The sequence below is a fragment of the Balaenoptera acutorostrata genome, chromosome 4 (genome assembly GCF_949987535.1).
Source record: "Balaenoptera acutorostrata chromosome 4, mBalAcu1.1, whole genome shotgun sequence".
Taxonomy (NCBI): Eukaryota; Metazoa; Chordata; class Mammalia; order Artiodactyla; family Balaenopteridae; genus Balaenoptera; species Balaenoptera acutorostrata.
In genome coordinates, this window is record NC_080067.1 from 104,058,222 (window position 1) to 104,079,287 (window position 21,066).

General features: G+C 38.8%; 2 protein-coding genes across 6 annotated transcripts in view; one reads left to right on the forward strand and one right to left on the reverse strand.

The window, feature by feature from the left end:
* CMSS1 (cms1 ribosomal small subunit homolog) overlaps positions 1 to 21,066 on the reverse strand; it is a 392,335-nt gene that overhangs the window by 352,763 nt on the left and 18,506 nt on the right. The window lies entirely within an intron of this gene.
* Positions 1 to 21,066, forward strand: part of FILIP1L (filamin A interacting protein 1 like) — a 121,453-nt gene that overhangs the window by 88,412 nt on the left and 11,975 nt on the right. For 2 of the 3 annotated variants that reach the window (XM_057545047.1, XM_007164040.3), the window contains one exon: positions 10,923 to 14,068. In XM_057545047.1, coding sequence (XP_057401030.1) covers positions 10,923 to 13,719 — 2,797 coding nt within the window. In that variant the 3' untranslated portion in view covers positions 13,720 to 14,068. Of the gene's footprint in view, positions 1 to 10,922; positions 14,069 to 21,066 lie in introns of those variants that run through there. The other variant, XM_028166910.2, reaches the window with a different exon arrangement.

A 21,066-nucleotide genomic window follows, 5' to 3' on the forward strand; every position in this document is an offset into this window, starting at 1 on the left:
TTCAAGAGGTCTATGAGGTCAAAGCTATTTTCATAATAACGCTATCTTTTTCATTCATTCCCTCACAAGCATAAAAGGAGTTTTCCAAAGGCTACATGACATGTGGTGACGTCATTGCTCTTACAGCTGATGGAATGTGTGAAACAGATTTGAGAATCCAGCTGCCTTCAATTAAGCCAGGCATTAGAGTTTGCAGAAATATAAAACAACCCTTCCCACTAAGTTATTGGGTTAGAAAAAGTTATTTTTCATAAAAACATCTTATTTATGTTAACGTATAGTGGGTTTATTATTTTTAATGAATAAACATATAAATACTTTAAAATATCTTGGTCTGAATCTCTAATACTATAAATACTGATAGACATAACCCACATCATCAAAAGCTCTTTAGAGTCCTCAATGATTTTTTTAAGAGCATAAAGGAATCATGAGACCAAAAAGTTTGAGAACCACTACTCTGGAGGCTTTACTGAGTTGCACTGAAATTATCTGCTCATTCTTCCCCAAAAGCCTACAAACTCTGGAGAACAGGAAACCTCCCTGTTCATCTCAGTATAGCCCCAGTATTATATTCTTTGTTGTTTGCAAATTAAATGAACAAAAGTGTTGCCATATTCATAACATCAGAAACTTTAAATTCAAGATCCACATAGTAAATACAGTGGGTATTTGTCCTCTAAAAGATGACAGGTGAGAAACTAAGCTGACTCTGAAGTTGTTCACTACTTATAGGTTGATTTCTATAGCTACCAGAAACAACACAATGCCATTAATGGCTTGTGGTTTTATTGCTTGATAATCATGCTAAGCTTATTTATATGGGCCGGTTGTATGAAAAACTGGGAACGGATCTGGAAAAGTAGAAACATAATTGATGTGTTAGGGTGGTCAGACCATAGGTGAATATTTCCTTTTCAGTTTCATTGTTGTTGATGTAATGTTGCTTGTGTAATAAACAAACATATTTGTCCAGTAGAGCTCTGGCTCTGAGGAAAAAATAAAAAGGACCACTCCTTTGTTTGCAGAGATGAAATAACCAAAGGAGAGTGGGGGGCTAGGATGTGGACATTTACCACCCATCTCCCTTCTCCTCAAACAAGCAAGCACATACAGTTCTAATGCAGGGATCCGAAGAAGGAAGAACAGTCTCAGTTCTTTCCAGAGGCCAGTGTACTTGGAGAACACCAACAGGAAAACCATTGACACCTAGTTTTCTTAAATACCTAAAACCAGGCACATGGTAAACACCAGAGCACCTTCTTTTAAAAATGAATAAAATTAGTTAGGACAATACTACAGTATTTCCCACAGGAAAATGTTCATTCATTCATTCAAAAAGCCATTCATGTGGTACCTTCTACATGTAAGGGCTTTGTAGTAGACAATATAGAAGACACAAATGAATCAGACATGTGTCCTGTTCTTAAGAAGCTTATATTTTAGTAGTGTTGATTGTAATGTACATAAATAAAACACAAATCAAAAGTGATGAGAATTATATATAAGTTATTATGGGTATGACTGGCATTATAGCATTTAGACACACCATCTGTTTCATTATGTGTGTTATATGATGCACATTACTAACAGTGTCTTACTTAGAGGAGATAAAATACAGTCACACATGTGTGCTGACGTGTGTGTAAATAAAAACTGAAAAGATGCTCTGAATGTATACCTTGTAATAAGGAACCAGCATTATGATTAGTACCAAAGAATGCTCAAGATGACATACGTGATTATTTTTGAAAAAACAAGGAGCTGGCATTGCATAGAATAATAGTGATAAACTACAGTAAGTTATGACAGTTCCGAGCCATAATAGAAACTTTAAAGAAGAGCTGTTACAAGCCACTGCTGTAAGCCAGTTTAGATTTAACTACCTCACATTTGTGTACATAAAACCAGCTTCTACAACCTGTTTTTATTGGACAGGATTCAGTGAATGTTCCTATAATCCTCTCATGGCAGTACTTGAACATGAATATGAGTACTCCAAGACAGTATTCTTCAAACTGGAGTACACATACTCTTGTGGGTACACAAAGAATTTCCAGAGGTATAAGCATGGAGAGCTTTAAGGGAATCAATGTCTACATCCGCAATTCACACACATGCTTTCTGCCAGAAGAAAAGTGCTTGTGCTCTACAAGTTTCCTTTTCTAACAACCCTTTCAAAAGAGTCTTCTTCTTACTTAACAAAGTCTTACCAAATTAATGTAAGATCTTCTTACATTGTATCTTCCTGGGTTGGAAACCCCTCTGGGGCACAGACAAAGGGACAACTCTAGAAATACTCCTGATAGAGTCCCATGAGAGCAGAGCAGCAGCAGCTTCAGAACCAACCACTGGATGGATTATAGGCAAATAACAGTGCCTGTTATTTCATCTGGGGACAACTCAGGGTAATAAGTTTTTTGTTTTTGTTTTTTTTTAATTTTTATTTATTTATTTGTTTTTTGGCTGCCTTGGGTCTTCGTTGCTGCACGTGGGCTTTCTCTATGTTCGGTGAGCAGGGGCTACTTTTCCTTGCGATACACAGGCTTCTCATTGCCGTGGCTCCTCTTGCTGCAGAGCACGGCACAGGCTCTAGGTGCAGGGGCTTCAGTAGCTGTGGCACGTGGGCTATAGAGTGCAGGCTCAGTAGTCGTGGCGCACAGGCTTAGCTGCTCCGTGGCATGTGGGATCTTCCTGGACCAGGGATCAAACCCATGTCCCCTGCATTGGCAGGCGGATTCTTAACCACTGTGCCACCAGGGAAGTCCCGGGTAATAAACTCTTGTTCCTCATCTCTTCTAGAAGTGAAATGGTTACCAGAGGGATGTGTATTTACACTTTTACTTAAGTTGAAAAATGAAGCCAGACTTTTCCTGAATGTCTGATTTGGTTGACTGGTTTGCCAGTGATGACTTTTAGATTATATGGCAGACGTTAATATATATCTTTTGCAATTATTTAAACCTTGAATAAAAAATTCTAGATGCCAGCTTTAAAATGTGTGAAGGCGTACTTAGTTAAAAAAAATTCTTTTAGAACAAATTACCGAAAGAGAATTAAGAAAACAATTCCATTTACAATAGCATCAAAATGAATAAAATACTTAGGAATAAATTTAACCAAGGAAGTAAAAGATCTGTATAGTAAAACTATAAGACATTGATGAAATAAAATGAAGAAGACACAGATAAATGGACTGATGTTCCATGTTCATGGACTGGAAGAATTAATATTGTTAAAATGTCCATACTATCCAAATGATCTACAGATTCAATGTAATTCCTATCAAAATTCCAATGTTGGGCTTCCCTGGTGGCGCAGTGGTTGAGAATCTGCCTGCTAATGCAGGGGACACGGGTTCGAGCCCTGGTCTGGGAAGATCCCACATGCCACGGAGCAGCTGGGCCCGTGAGCCACAATTGCTGAGCCTGCGCGTCTGGAGCCTGTGCCCCGCGACGGGAGGGGCCGCGATAGAGAAAAGGCCCGCGCACCGCGATGAAGAGCGATCCCCGCACCGCGATGAAGAGTGGCCCCCACTTGCCGCAACTGGAGAGGGCCCTCGCACGAACCGAAGACCCAACACAGCCAAAAATAGATAAATAAATAAATAAATAAATAAATAAATAAATAAATAAAAAAAAAAGAAAAAAAAAAATTCCAATGTAATTTTTCACAGAAATAGAAAACACAATCCTAAAATGTACATGGAACCACAAAAGACCCTGAACAGCCAAAGCAATCTTGAGAAAGAACAAAGCTGGAGGCATCACATGTCCTGATTTCAAACTATACTAGAAGCCTATAATAATCAAAACAGTTGGTATTGGCATAAAAAAAGACACAGAGACCAGTGAAACACAAAAGAGAGCCCAGACATAAACCCATCCATATATGGTCAATTAATTTTCAACAAAGGAGCCAAGAATATACAAGGGGGAAAGGATAGTCTCTTCAATAACTGGTGCTGGAAAAACAGGATATTCACATGCAAAAGAATGAAATTGGACTCCTGTCCTACATTATACACAAAAATCAACTCAAAATGGATTAAAGATTTGAACCTAAGACCTGAAACTAAAAGTCCTAGAAAAAAATATAGGGGGAAGCTCCCTGACACTGGTCTTGGCAATGATGTTTTGAATTTGACACCAAAAGCAAAGGTAACAGAAGTAAAAATAAGCAGATAGGACTACATCAAACTAAAAAGAGCTTCTGCACAGCAGAGGAAACCACGAACAAAATGAAAACGTATCCTATGGAATGGGAGACAATATTTGCAAACCACATATAACTGATAAGGGGTTATTATCCAAAATATACAAAGAACTCATACAACTCAAAGCAGAAAATTCAAATAACCGAATTAAAAAATGGGCAAAGGACCTGAACAGACATTTTTCCAAAGAAGACATACAAATGGCCAACAGGTATATGAAAAGGCACTCCACATCACTAATCATCAGGGAAATGCAGATCAAAACCACAATGAGATATCATCTCACATCTGTGAGGATGTCTATTATCAAAAAGACAAGAGATAACAAATGCTAGGGAGGATGTGGAGAAAAGGGAACTGCTGCACACTGCAGATGGGAATGTAAACTGGTATAGCCACTATAGAAAACAGTGTAGAGGTTTCTCAAGAAATTAAAAATAGAACTACCATATGATCCTTTGGTATATATCCCAAGGAAATGAAATTACTATCTTGAAGAGACATCTGTACCCCCATGTTCACTGCAGAATTATTCACAATAGCCAAGGTATGGAAACAGTCTGAGTGGCTGACAACGGATGAATGGGTAAAGAAAATGTAGCGTGTATGTGTGCATATATACAAATGTATTTTACATATATAAATACGTAAATGCATTACATATATAAATGCATATATGTAAATATATGTAAAGTATATTTTATACAATGTATGTAAAAGTATATTTATATATAATGTATACATATAAGTGTTATATATAATACATTATACATCTACAGTACATATATACATTTACATGTGTGTACACACACATATATGTGTGGGAATACACACACACACATGTGTATATATATGGTGGAATATTATTCAGCCTTTAAAAAGAAGGAAATCTGGGCTTCCCTGGTGGCGCAGTGGTTGAGAATCTGCCTGCCAACGCAGGGGACACGGGTTCGAGCCCTGGTCTGGGAAGATCCCACATGCCGCGGAGCAACTGGGCCCGTGAGCCACAATTACTGAGCCTGCGTGTCTGGAGCCTGTGCTCCGCAACAAGAGAGGCTGCAATGGTGAGAGGCCCGCGCACTGCGATGAAGAGTGGCCCCGGCTCGCCACAATTAGAGAAAGCCCTCGCACAGAAACGAAGACCCAACACAGCAAAAATAAATAAATAAATTAATTAAAAAAAAAAAAAAAGAAGGAAATCCTGCCGTTTGCAATAACATGGATGAACCTAGAGGGCATTATGCAAAGTGAAATAAGCCAAGCAGAGACAGACAAACAGTGCATGGTATTACTTAAATGTGGAATTTAAAAAAAAAGTTGAACTCAGAAAGAGAGTTGAATGGTGGTTGCCGGGGACTGGGGGAATGGGGGAAATAGGGAGGGGCTGGTAAAACTATAGTTATAAGATGAATACGGTCTGAGGTTATCATGTATAACACGGTGATTACAGTTGATAATACTGTATTTTATAATTGAAATTTGCTGAGAGAATAGAACATAAGTGTTCTTACACACACAAAAAAGGTGAACATGTGAGGTAATGCAACTATTAACTTGGTGGGAATCCTTTCATATTCATATATATGTATATCAAATCATCACACTGCATACTTTAAATATCTTATAATTTTATTTTTCAATTATACCTCAATAAGTAAAAAAGACAGCATTTGCTAAAAGAAAGTGCTATAATTACTCTTTACAGGAACAAATTAATTGTACATAATAGAAAATTATTTTAGGAGATAGGAGCAAACATTTGAAAACCACTGCTCTGTGAGATATGAACTAAAAAGAATGCAAGCACAATGATAAATGAGAATTTTTCTTTAGGCTGATAAGTTTCTCTAACACACAGAGTGTTCCTTGAGAAAGACACTTCAGATGTGGACCAGGTCCATGAACTAGTTTGTGTTCTTTGTTGGAGAGGCAATGTAGTATGGGGAAAGAGAACAGGCTCTGTCTGCCCCTTCCTGATCTTTCTGACTCTCAATTTTCATGGCTGTAAAATAGAGAATAATCTCAAACCCCATAGGCTCACCTGGGAATTAGAAGCAATAGCTGTACTACTGCCTTAGATCAGTGCTTGGCAGCACATCACTGGCATTAAAAGAATGGTAGCTATTATATAGTCTCAAATAATTTTTTCTTTGGGCTAGAACTAAAGTTATTTACTGCCTTTTTTAAGGTGAAAATTTAGCTACTAATCGAACACCTATGATATGCATTTTAAGTCATTTTTTCCAGTAATGGTGACAGATTTTAGATTAGTCCTACCTGATGTTCTCTGTGAGAAAAATGGATGGCCCTGTAGGTCAGGAATATATGCTATGCCGACAGTTTGGGGTATTATCAATGATGAACAATTGGCTGAGTTAATATTGAGCCAGAATACCATTTGCAGAAAACATCTGACACATACATAGTAAAGCTTTAGTCAGTCCTGGCATCACCTGGGAACATGCTGTAATGCAAACTTTGAGGCCCATCCCCTGCGTACAAAATTGGAATCTGCCATTTAACAAGATTCCCAGGTGATTCAAATGAACCTTAAACGGTGAGAAGCACTGGTAGAGAACAGGCTCTGAGCAGAGACGATACAATCACCAGGTGTATGTGTAACTCAGGTGGGAAAGATGAGTCAGGCAGGACCATAAAGAGTCTAACTTCTAATGACAGACTGGCATATACACGTGTATAAACACACACACAACACGAACACAGGTGTAGATCAGTGGTTCTCAACTGGGGGTGATGCTGCACCCCCAGAAGATACTGGCCAATGTCTGGAGATATTTTTGGTTGTCACAACTGGGGAGATGTTACGAGCATCTCCTGAGTAGAGACCAAGGATGCTGCTAAACATCTTACAAGGCCCTCCACCATAAAGAATCAGTTGGCCCAAAATGTCAATAGTGCCAACGTTGAAGAAACCCTAGCATAGATTATACAAACATATTAACTGGAAAAGTCACAAACGCATATTAATTGGAACTATTCATGGGAAAAGGAGCAATAATTTGACCTCACAGTTCTGAGGGGAAGAATTTCATATCTGGACATCCCAAGGTCTATGCTGCTTTCCAGATTATGAGTACCCTGGTTAAAAGCTCTCAAAATCACTTATCTGCTGTTACTAGCAAAACCAGAGTCAATGATAATCTGTATTAGCATATAAAGTCAGTCAGCATCAATGCCTAGAGCCTGTTAATATGCAAAGAAAAATAATGGAGACAGAAAATTGTTACTGTTTGGTTTAAAACCCAATCCTACTGAAGAAGGAAGCTGCCTTAGGACCCTCAAACTCCACACCCTTCTTACCAAAAGATACCAAGTCTATACCCTCATTGTACACGTCCACAATCCCTTGTCTGCAATTTCAAAGATCTAAAAACTACATAAAGTTTTTGCTAAATTGTGGCAGCAAAACTTCGTATCTGAACTCATTTGGCAGCAAAACCTGAATGGATGTGAGGTTATTTATTATCTTAATTATCCCACTTAGTGTAACTATTCACATGGTTCACTGTAGAAGTATTCAGAGGCTTACTTACGAGGTGGTGCCACAGGCCTTACTGAAGCTGTTATGTAATATATGGTGAATGCTCCTTACTGCCCTTCTAAAATTTGAAAACTCTAGAATTTTGGAAACATTTGGCTTTGGAAATTCTAGATAAGTGATTGTGGACCTCAAATAACTAAAATGCAGTCAACACTCAGCAAATATTTGCTGAAAGCATTCAAATAAATATTTGAAAGAAAAAAAATAACATAGTCGACTATGTGTGTGTATATACACATAAACACACACACTTGTATTATATACTCACATAAATATATATATCCCTGCATTAGTAATTAGCATTGTGGCAATTAGCTTCCTTGTTTAGGGCACTGTGCACAACAGGCCAGGCTTGCAGCTTCAAATCTTGTAAGACCAGCTAACTTTACAAAGAAACACCTTTCTTCAAGACTATAAATTAACCTCAAACTTTATCCTTCAAAATGCTTCTGGATATAAGGCAAGAAATAGTGAATGATTTAGGATAAACCCAGTCACCATACCAGAAGAAGTGCTGATTCCAATTCAGTAGCATAACCAGTGTCTCTGTCTCTCTCTTTTTTTTTTCTCTCTCTCTCTCATACATACATCACAACCCTGCAATGTGTAATAGCATTACAAGCACCCTACGGGCTCTGGAAAGGTTCCATCAGGGCCTCCCTCCTATCCTGGATTCACACTGGTTGATGGTTGGGGGTAGAACTCTTTCTGCATATAAATTCCTATTTTCCTCCCTGAAAGGCTTTACCTGACTAGCCTGTTGACTGTCCTAAGGTGTGCTCATGGGACTGGTCCAGGGCAACAGCAGGTTGTTAGGAAACAAGTAGCAAGGAAATGCTGAGAGCAAATGTATTCGAATTGTCAGTTTCACGTGTCTAACTGTGTAAGATGGGGCTTGGAAACAGATGGGGATACCAGCCAATTTTCAGAAACCATGAAAAAGATAAATGAACTTGCACCATGCTGAAAAAGATGCATCATGCTTGCTGCTGAAAACACTGAACACAACGGAAACCGAAGCGTCTTCAAAATCTTTTTTGCCAGTTATGGCAATGCCAAGATTCACTGATGACCATTCAATTTTAATGTTCTTTTCATTATACTTCAAACAGTCTTCCCTCCTTCGTATCCTAAGAAAACATACCTTCTTCTCATGAAAATGAAATAGCACATGGTATTACTTAATAAGTTGAAAAATCCTGAAAAGTTTTTGTGAAACTGTTCTCTAATAAAATTCTAAGAACTGTGATGTAGAGAGGGGAAAATATTTCACTGCAGTACTGTTAAATACCATTCTAATGCTAAGGTGGGAGGAAGAAGCACTTTGCCAAAGTTTCTGTAACCACTTCACCACCAAAGCAGTTTACCCATGGATGCTGCCACTGGGTTGTGAAGTCCCACTACCTTTCAGGAGGGAGCTGCCGTGCTTCTCTTCTCAGGTTCCCATGTGTCTCAAATAGGGAGTGGGACAGAGCCAGAAGCCATAGGCAAGCCTCTTGCCAAGACTGTGGATGAGATCATCAACCACCCCACCCCGGCATCCAGACCAGCTTCTTCAGAATTTCACAGGCCACAGCCCTTGGGCCAGCCTGTCAGGTTCTCAAAACAGGAAAAACTAAAAGTGGATCCTCCCCATAAAAAAGTTTGAAAGTTCTTACATTATACAATTATTTTAAACACGTTCCTCTTGTGTAGTGTAATTACAAAAGAGTGGATTAGAATCTCAGAAAGGACTCTATTTCTAAGAAGAATACCCCAAGTTAACTTCCTAGTAAAATGTCCTCTCAAATCCTAAACAACTTTAAAAAGAAAGTTCTGTGGCAAGAATTAAAGACATGCATTGGATAGTTACCTCATTCCTAGTAGAAAAGATATATTAAAATATTATGAATTCTCTATGCTTGATCAGAAAACAAATATTTATAACTTTTCATCCATGACAAGTCTTTTAGTTCAATTCTTCAGGTATTCCATCCTATTTTAGCTTCTGTATAACAATACTGCAAAGCTGTAATTACATCCTCTATAATCAGCCCATTCCCAGTGTAATTAAGGAGTGCCACAAATTTAAAACTATGACTTCAATACTGAGGGAAAAAATGTGTGGAAGAGACAGTTTATATTGCAGGTAAAATGTCCTCCTGCTTTGTTGACAAACTTAAAACGTAAAGAAAAAAAATAACATGTTATCACAGAGTCATCATTCAAGAAGGACTCATTATGTTCCTGATAAGAGTTTTTCCTCCATCATTTCTAACATGTCACTCATCAAGCTCTTTTGTATCAAATCCCATGCTCTTCCCAAGTGTTATGAAAACTCTAAACCCCTTTAGGTGCCTGTCAATTACTCTCATTCAACTACCATCCACTGTGGGGATAGAGATATATGTGAATTGATTCCTGACACAATGTCAGGCTAGTGTAAACCAAATTTAAACTGGCAAACAGGTCCATCAGTAAAGTGCCTAACTTCTAAGCAATGTGAATAAATTTTATCTTAACTAAGAATCAGGAAGCTGATCACCAAACATTAATGTATCACATAATGGTTCAAGCCAACCATTTGATAAATATAATAATAACCACATTAATAAAATGGATCAACAGCAACAATTATCAAATGTTTATTATGTGCCAGCACTGTGAGAATCTTAGACAAATTATCTCATTTAATTTTCACAGATGGCCCCTGAGATAATACAATTATTGCCTCCATTTTTCATAGAAGAAACTGAAGCCCTGGGGATGTTAAATAACTGCCCAGGTTAATTAGTTGGTAAGAGTAGGGCCAGTCTGGAAGCTTCCTCCAACTGAATCTCAAGCTTGTGTCTGTTTTTACAGCCTTCAGGCTACAATGTCTACTGATTATATGTTACACAAGCAATTTAAACCAAATATTCTTGCCCTCCTGGTGAACTGCAACTGTTACCAATCAATGAGGGGTGGGAGGAAAGCAGGTAGTGAAAACAAAAAAAGCAAGACATCTGTTTAATCAAGATTCTCCTCCCCCATCAAATTCAGGAACTCCTTTCCATATACTGTATGAGTCGATACTGTCTTACTAAATTACATAAATGTTTACTCACAGCTGACAAGTTACTAAAGCACCAGTTACAAAATAGAATGCGCTCTTGTATTTTTCAGATTAAAAAGGTTAATTGACCAAGAAACGGAGTCCCAGAAGAAGAAGGAGCAAGAAAAAGAGAAGAGGGTCACTGCCCTGAAAGAGGAGCTGACCAAACTGAAGTCTTTTGCTTTGATGGTGGTGGACGAACAACAAAGGCTGACGGCACAGCTTGCCCTTCAAAGACAGAAAATCCAAGACCTAACCACGAGTGCAAAGGAAACACATGCTAAACTAGCCCTTGCTGAAGCCAGAGTTCAGGAAGAAGAGCAGAAGGCAACCAGACTAGAGAACGATCTGCAAACGCAGACCACAAAGTTTCACCAGAACCAAGAAACAATTATGGCGAAGCTCACCAATGAGGACAGCCAAAATCGCCAGCTTCGACAAAAGCTGGCAGCACTCAGCCGGCAAATTGATGAGTTAGAAGAGACAAACAGGTCTTTACGAAAAGCAGAAGAGGAGCTGCAAGATATAAAAGAAAAAATTAACAAGGGAGAATATGGAAACTCCAGCATCCTGGCTGAGGTTGAGGAGCTCAGGAAACGTGTGCTAGAAATGGAAGGGAAGGATGAAGAGCTCATAAAAATGGAGGAGCAGTGCAGAGATCTCAATAAGAGGCTGGAAAAGGAAACATCACTGAGTAAAGACTTTAAACTCGAGGTTGAAAAACTCAGTAAAAGAATTATGGCTCTGGAAAAATTAGAAGATGCTTTCAACAAAAGCAAACAAGAATGTTACTCTCTGAAATGTAATTTAGAAAAAGAAAGGATGACCACAAAGCAGTTATCTCAGGAACTGGAGAGTTTAAAGATAAGGATCAAAGAGCTAGAAGCCATTGAAAGTCGGCTGGAGAAGACAGAATTCACCCTAAAAGAGGATTTAACTAAACTGAAAACATTAACTGTGATGCTGGTAGATGAACGGAAAACAATGAGTGAAAAATTAAAGCAAACTGAAGATAAGTTACAAGCTGCTGCTTCTCAGCTTCAAATGGAGCAAAATAAAGTGACAACGGTTACTGAGAAGTTAATTGAAGAAACTAAAAGGGCACTGAAGTCCAAAACTGATGTGGAAGAAAAAATGTACAGTGTAACGAAAGAGAGAGATGATCTAAAAAACAAACTGAAAGCAGAAGAAGAGAAAGGAAATGATCTCCTGTCCAAAGTTAACATGTTGAAAAACAGGCTTCAATCATTGGAAGCAATTGAGAAAGATTTCCTAAAAAACAAATTAAATCAAGATTCTGGTAAGTCCACAACAGCATTACACCAAGAGAACAATAGGATTAAAGAGCTCTCTCAAGAAGTGGAAAGACTGAAACTGAAGTTAAAGGATATGAAAGCCATTGAGGATGACCTCATGAAAACTGAAGATGAGTATGAGACGCTAGAACGAAGGTATGCTAATGAACGAGACAAAGCTCAATTTTTATCTGAAGAGCTGGAACATGTTAAAATGGAACTTGCCAAATACAAGTTAGCAGAAAAGACAGAGTCCAGCCATGAACAATGGCTTTTCAAAAGGCTTCAGGAAGAAGAAGCTAAATCAGGTCACCTCTCAAGAGAAGTGGATGCGCTGAAAGAGAAAATTCATGAATACATGGCAACTGAGGACCTGATATGTCACCTCCAGGGAGATCATTCAGTTCTGCAAAAGAAACTCAGTCAACAAGAAAACAGGAACAGAGATTTAGGAAGAGAGATTGAAAACCTCACTAAAGAGTTAGAGCGGTACCGTCATTTCAGTAAGAGCCTCCGGCCCAGTCTCAATGGAAGAAGAATCTCTGACCCTCAAGTATTTTCCAAAGAAGTTCAAACAGAAGCAGTGGACAATGAGCCACCTGATTACAAGAGTCTCATTCCTCTGGAACGAGCAGTCATCAACGGTCAGTTATATGAGGAGAGTGAGGACCAGAATGAGGACCCTCATGATGAGGAGTCCATGCTGTCCTTCAAATGCAACTCATCTACTCCCTGTCCTGTTAACAGGAAGCTATGGATTCCTTGGATGAAGTCCAAGGAGGGCCACCCTCAGAATGGAAAAATACAAACTAAACCCAGTGGCAACTTCGTGCAACCTGGAGATCTAGTCCTAAGCCACACACCTGGGCAGCCACTTCATATAAAGGTTACTCCAGACCATGTCCAAAACACAGCCACTCTTGAAATCACAAGTCCGACCACAGAGAGTCCTCACTCTTACACAAGCACTGCAGTGATACCAAACTGTGGCACCCCAAAGCAAAGAATAACCATCCTCCAAAATGCTTCCATAACTCCAGTGAAATCAAAAACCTCTGCTGAAGGCCTTATGAATTTCGAGCAAGGCATGCCCCCAATTACCATGGCGACCTTTGCCAGGGCACAGACCCCAGAGTCTTGTGGTTCCATAACTCCAGAAAGGACAATGTCACCTATTCAGGTTTTGGCTGTTACTGGTTCAGCTAGCTCCCCTGAGCAGGGACGCTCTCCAGAGCCGATAGAAATCAGTGCCAAGCACACGATTTTCAGAGTCTCCCCTGATCGGCAGTCATCATGGCAGTTTCAGCGTTCAAACAGTAACAGTTCAAGTGTGATAACTACTGAGGATAATAAAATCCACATTCATTTAGGAAGTCCTTACATGCAAGCCGTAGCTAGCCCCGTGAGACCTGCCAGCCCTTCAGCATCACTGCAGGATAACCGAACTCAAAGCTTAACTAATGGGGCACTAAACAAAACAACCAATAAAGTCACCAGCAGTATTACTATCACACCAACAGCCACACCTCTTCCTCGACAATCACAAATTACAGTAAGTAATATATATAACTGACCACCCTCCCTTATTTGGTTTATACTGATATTATTGCAAGGAACTCAGTCCTTTTTAATTATCCCTCCACATCCCTCCAAAGACTGACTGAACTTGTACTTCGGGAAGGTTTATGCATGAACTATCCAAGAGTATCTGAAACTAACTAAGTGTTGCCTGCATAGTCATATCAAGCGTGCACTTACTGTATATTTTTTCATTTACATACCTGTATGGAAAATATTTAGTCTGCACTTGTATAAATACATCTTTATGTATTTCATTTTCCATAACTCACATTAATTTGACTGCAACTTGTCTTGGTGAAATACTTTAACATTATAAAGCAGTAAATAATTTGTTATTTTTACCATTGCTTGCTGAATTTTCTTTTGGTCATTTTGTGTTCTTTTTTTTGCATGTATAATAGAATTTTATTTCCTGTTCATAATGTCTATTAATTCTTCCTTAGAAACAAACAGGACCTACTTCCCATATACAGTCAACTTCTGATCACATATTAGAGGAGGAGGAGGAAGTAGTTGAAATAAATGAAATTTTATGGCTCTTTGATTTCAAAGTGAACTATAAGGTCTCTCAGGAGCAAACTTCATGCTTGAGATGTATCTCAATATCCCTGGTGCCCAGCACAGTGCTTAGCACTGTGTTAGGAATTTAGTTACTTAATAAATGTTTACTGATAATCACTGAATAAAATAATATTAAATAATTTGCTTTTGTGAGCACATATGAGCTGATGGTGAAAGTAAAAAGCTTTGAAATGTGATAGTAAGCCAGAAAAAGCACATTTGGAAATACAAGTTACCTTCACAATCAAGAGTTGACTGTATTTCTACCATAGATGAAAATCCCCTTAAAACATTTATGTCTACATCCAAACCTGGAATCAGCCACTAAGACATATGCTCTTGAACACTGCTTCAAAGCAAAAATGTCTTTCTTGTTCCTTTTTCCTATTAGGTTCCCAAAATAGTTTGAATTACTTAAGGTAGGTGTTTCCTACCTTGCTTGTTTGTTAGTGGGCTACATTCAGAAGCTTAAACTTAACTGTGTGTGTTCTGTTTTTTTTTTAACCTCCCAACAAGCAAATAAAAACCAAAGATAATTACAATGTAAGTTATAGAAAAGGCATATTTAAAAAAAATATAGTATGTTAGTTGAGGGAAGTTTCTCCTGTGATTATTGTTACACCATTTTCAAGATATGTGAGAAAAACTCAGTAATCCTTAAAAAAAAAAAAAAGCATCCTAGGAATTCTGATACTCTGCTAATGGGACTCAGCATAATCTGTACTTCTGTAGCAGAGAACAACAGCTTTCAGAGGAACATTTTAAATTACAAATCTGGTCCCCAAGCCACATTCAAAAAAGATGATTTCAGACAAAGTAGCTCATTGTCATTTTCCCTTTTCCAACCTCATAACTGTTAATTTAGTGTGGTCAATTTTATTGCCAGTTATTGATTTTAAACACAATTCATTTAGACACCCAGGCAAACTGTGAAGATCTTTAGAAGTAAAAGGAATCTTTCACAATTATCCTCCTTTCCCTGCAAAATCAATTTCATGATAGCAAAGCAAGGATTTGTTGACAGAAACACTTCCATGGTGATGAACTGCAACACCAACGCTGTGGGCTTGCATCATCATTAAATAAATTTGGATGAAAGCTGAGGCTAGTGATGAATGAGAAAGCTTCTGTTTAAACACATTTATCTTGGGAATTGGCAGTGACCCAACTGTATTACAAAATACATGATGGTCTAAATGTTTTCCAAAACTGTTTTTATTTTTAAGTCACGTTGGGTTAGAACTTTAGAAGAAACTACATACATCATTTTACATCTTTCAAAGTAGACATTGATAACATTGCTGCATGAGATGTCTTTCTAGATAATAAGAGAGTACATATAATGTTTTGGTGGGTAGCGATCAACTAATCATGAAATAATAAACAGAAACCAGAAAGAATTAAAGGGCAAAGTCTTCCCAGCACTTCCCAACTTTTGTCACATAATGACACAAACAGAAAACACACTGGATACAATGGATAAAGAGGCAGAGATGATCAGGGACTCCTGTCATCCTCAGGTTCCTCCTGGCTGCCCCAAGTACTGAGGGAAAGATCCATTTTTGGCACCCCTGTAACTAATAGAGTTTGAGAGGCTCTGGGCTATTCATTAGTCGAACTGTTTTGTAAGGATTCAATTTCTTATCTTTTGTGAGCCAGAGCAATTTTATACAATAAAGTTAATACTACAAGTCCTGTGCTCCATGATTATGATGCACAAATTCTCATTTCATCATCTGCTCCAGATATTAACTATAAATAGGCTTCCCAAGTAATTAATGTTATTGGAAATTTACTGGACTTTCAAGGAACTGAACCTCTTTTAGAGGTTCCTCTACTAGGACTACTTCAGTGTAATGACTCATAGCCACATCAAAATTTAGGAACACTGTCATATTAATAACATATATAGATTACTAAAAGTGCTACTAATTAAAGTTTATGGTAAAGAGAGCATCATCTCTGAAAAAAAGTATCTTCCCTTTTCCATAAAATCACACAAAGAATGACACATCCTAGATTTCTGGCCTTTAATTTCAAAAATAATTTTTTATAACTGCGTGTGTGCGCGCGTGTGTGCATGTGTGTTTGGGAGGTTACAGAATTTTCTTTTTCATTCACATAAAATCACAGAAGAACTTTGAAAACTAGGAAGGAGAGAGGAAGTGACACTGGAAAATCTTCATATGAGATATGTGAAAGTGGAGGGTTGTATTCTTGAAGAAAAGAAGGCCTTTGAGAGGCTCACAGAAGACAAGACTGTTTCTATAAACATCTGAAAAAATACCTTCCTTTCATTTCATTTCATCTGAAGTCCCAGCTTCAGAACCAAGATTCATTTTACTCGGTCCCCCTATCCCTTTAACTTTTTGAGCTGCAGCATTCTATCACAGATTTGAATGATTTTACCACATTCTTCTTCCCTTTTAAGAGCATTTGCAAAGCTTTCCCAAGGATGGCACTGCTCTCTGGGTCACCCCTTCCAGAAGGACAATGTGCATTACTATAGTTGGATCTTTACACACAAAGGAAAGTCTCTATAAGATGACGACAGGATTATATAAACTCTACCTAGAAGGTTTCTACAACTACATTTCACAATGCCAAGACATTAGGCATGGGGTCTTCATGACACCCAAAGTATAAATTAGGTTGCACTGTGAGATGGCCATAAAAGGGGTATTTAATTTAAAATTCTTAGACTTGTAGCCTAAGCATTCTGTGATCTTTATTGACTAAACTATAACTCCACACAAAAACATATTTTTTATAGCTTTTTTGATTCCAATTCTTTACAAAGTGAGTCTCCTTTGAAACTTGTTAGACAAAGGCAGGAAAAGAGATTTAATAACACTACAGTTTCCCTAAATTTTGGTTTCTGTTGTTGTTTCCTCCTCCAAAATAATCATTTTACTTTGCAATCCTAAGAGAAAAGATAATCAGGCAATAATGCATGCCCGAAACATTAGGATCAATGTTTCTCAAAGTAAAATCCAAAACACATGTATGAGAATCCCCTGATGCCCCACCCAGAGCTATCAAGTCACAATCTCTGAGGGTAGGGCCCCGGAAGCTGCATTTTTTAACAAGTTCCTCTGCTGATTAGTACATACCTAAAGAAGGAATTCCATTGTTTTAGAAATTTCTATACTGATAAACACTAGCAAATACGTTCTGACTCTAGTCTTGCTCTAGCAGAATGAATTACACCTGTCTCAGGAAGTGTGACTATTCTACCCTCTAGTGGCTAGCATGACAAACAGAAGGCTTAGTCTCCAGGGTTTTTTTTTATTCAAGAGAAAAGCTCAATAAAAACTACCATTTTATAGGTGGGAAGGTTCCCAGTTTTATAACTGTAGCAAAGCATAGATGCCTGAATCTTTAACTGAGCAGTAGCAGGCTGTCTGACACCTACAAGCTCTGTTTCTCCCTCAGATCCCAGGCCCTCAACATAACCCTACAGCATTTCTTGGGAATGGTCCAGAACACACATTAAAGAGAGCAGTTTGGATGAGCCAAAACAGAGGACTCCATTCACCTTGGGCCACAGTGAAGCAAATGCAAGAACAAGGAAGATAAGCGGTTCAATAAAATCCCCAAACCTTAAACCCCCTTAAAATTCATTTTCATTTAGATTAAACTCCTTTCCTTTCCAACAGATGGATTCTTCCACTGTGCACTCAAATATGTCAGAGCAGGCAGCCCCCAAAAGGCAATGCTGTAGGGTAAGGAATCCTTAGGGAGCCCAGCAAGTTAACGGGCCAACACACTCCTAAGTACTTTATAATCTGATAATGAATTAACACTGTTCATATGGCAACACGTACAAATCTGTCAACATTCTATCAGGACACCTGGTTTTACACCACTTAGAACGGTGCCATAAAAACGTGATCCGCGCTAACCTTTAGCACTGCAGTCAGCAATCCTAGAGGTAATCCTCTTGTGGCCTCACTTTAAAATTTCACTTATTTTTTCACAAAATTATTGGTCAAGAGAAATAAAAGTCATCTAATTATTTGAGATACTTTTTTGAAAGCCTGAAATTAGTTTTCTTATTTTAGTGAGTTCCTTTTTCCTGCATAGCCAAATGGTTCTGTATGATATTTTTGGAAGGTTACCTATAAGAGACCTTTTTTTTTTTTTTTTTTTTTTTGCCTATTAGTTTAGTTTTGCTTTTTTAAAGGTTAGTCATCTTTGGATAACCAACAATAGGCCCTACAGACCTACAAAGGCTGTCTCACTCTCTGCCACTCTTTAGGTCCCTGGAAGGGTGGAGTGGGTTTACTAACTGACATAGCACTCCTGTCTCCGTGACATGCACAGTGTCTCAGCATGCAGTGTCTTCTCTTCAAAGCACATGGACACAACTGATCAATCCACTGATCATGACAAACTGAATTGGGCGGCTATTAAGGAGACAAAAGGTTCACTGTCCTTCAAGAGCTTCTGTCTGGTATGTAGAGATGAGAATCTTGAATCTGACTAAATATAAGCCTCAAAACAAATTTAAAAATCTGCACTGAAGAGTTTCATTGCATAAGGCTTGTTTCCACTAACTTGACAGATCAGCCCAGAGCACGTGCATATTTGAACATTTATATTTGTATTAATACCTTGTACCTTTGTCTCTTTCAAAGATACCGTACTATAAACCAGTATTTTCAGATGAGCTTTCCATTTCTCACATGCCTTTGGGAGAAATAAAGAGAAATCTAGACAACCAACCAACTTTGCCTTAATGGGGGAAAAATCAGTTTCACCAGGATTCCCAAGAACTTAAGAAATAACCCTTTACTGTTTCGACCTTTCAAAGAGTCCTCTCTGAGGAGTTTCAATCCCATTTGTATTAGCTTATAACCACCACAGGCACAAATGTCTTCTATTAGGATACAAGCTCTATTCATTCCTTGACAAATCACCTACAAGAATGAACCCACAAATATTTATGAAGCACCTAATGTTACTCATTGTTGTGCAGGACAGCTATGCAGGTGTTAAGATTTAGAATCTAAGGCGGGAGTTGAGGACTACCTTAAAAGGTAATTAAGAGCACAACACAGAAAAGGAATTCTATAGATAGCAAAGCACTTATAGGAGTTTGGAGGAGGAGCAGATTACTCTGGGCAGGGTTCAGGGGTCAGGTTTCAGAAACAGATAAGATTTGACTGGAGGAGGGGTGGTGGGCTGAGAGAGGAGGAAAACTTGGGATAGAGAGAAGACAAAAGGCTTTCCAGGAGGTGTTCAGCGCAGAGGTGTGGAGGCAGGCAGCAGAGCAGAAAACCAGCATTCAGGGAACAGTGAGCAATGCAGTGTGGCTGATGTTGAGATGGCTGGGGCAGGGGAAAGGTGCAAAGGGCACGTACTGTCAGACCACGAAGGGCCTTTAATACCGTGCTAGGGGGCACTCTGTCCTCAAAGGTTTCTGGGCAGTGAGGTAAGAAAAAACTAATCCTTTATACACTGTTATTTTATTTCACAATAATCCTATAAAGTGGGTATCATCACAATTTTAAAGATTAAAAAAAATTAAATTGAGAGGTAAAGAAAATTGTTCCAGGTGGCTCTGTTTGTATGACGAAAAAGAGACATGAACATAGGTCTAATTCCATTGTCCCATGGCAACATACTGAGAAGCTACCTCAGTGCAAGGGGGGGAGCAAAATAAATTGCACCTAATGCTCTCCACTGCCCAGGGACACAGACAGGGCGCCTAACATTACCTGCCTGCGCTCTGCCTCCGAAGCCTGCCACTTTGGCCAGAACACTCGGAACACCCCTACGTATGCCTCCTCCCCATTGCTCTACCTGGACAGAATTCTCTTCTCTCATCAAGTGATCTACACTGAAAGGTCTGGCTCAAGCCTTACTTCTTCCGAAGCCTACCATGATCACCACAGACCAGAGTGGCAATCTGTCTCCCCTTTCAACTCCTCCCGTCTCCAGGCCACTGTTAGGTTAACAAGAGATAATGAACATGAAAGGCCAAGCCCCACACAAATAAGCAGGCATGGGGAAGATTCACCTGGGGATGGTGCAGTGGATAAGAGACGGGAGAAAGCAAGACCAAGGAGAGGTACAAGTCCTCATTGTCAGGGAGCACTAAAGCTGCAGTCCAAGTCCACTCTATCCTAAAGCAGGAGTCTATAAGCAAAGGCACAAATTCTAGGCATGAAGAATGAGTTTGGACAGGCTATCAACATGTGAAGAACAGAGGTACCTGATCGGCCTCAGAGATGGCTGGAGTGAAAAGCATCAGAAGTAAGTGAAAATGATCCATAGAAACAGCATCACAAGCATGCACATCAAAGCTTATAAGTAGGTGGCCACCTTGACAGTCCTGACAGTGACCAAAAACCTCCAGAAAAGGCAGTTTAGGAATCAAGGTCTAGCCATCAAAAAGACAAGCACCACCAGCTTAGCCCAGAGGTGGTGGAACTTTTGCCTTTGCAGAACCCTAGAAAATCTTCCTGGGATGGTATACCCTCATTCAGGGTTTCCATTTCTCAAGCAACATCATGACTTATAAGGAAAGACTTACGGTCCCAAAATCACTAAAAAAAAAAAAAAAAAAAAAAAAGCATTGTGTATTTTTTGAGCTCAGAGGGAGAAGTGTTAGGGTTCATCCTTGTCAGTCTCTAAATTCTGCTTCCAATTTAGGATTAAATGACTGTAAACCAAGGGAGCATCACAAATAAAATAGCCATTTTAGAGGAAAATCTTCAAATTGGTCTCCAATTATCTCTCATAACAATTAAGTGTGTATAAAAACCATCTT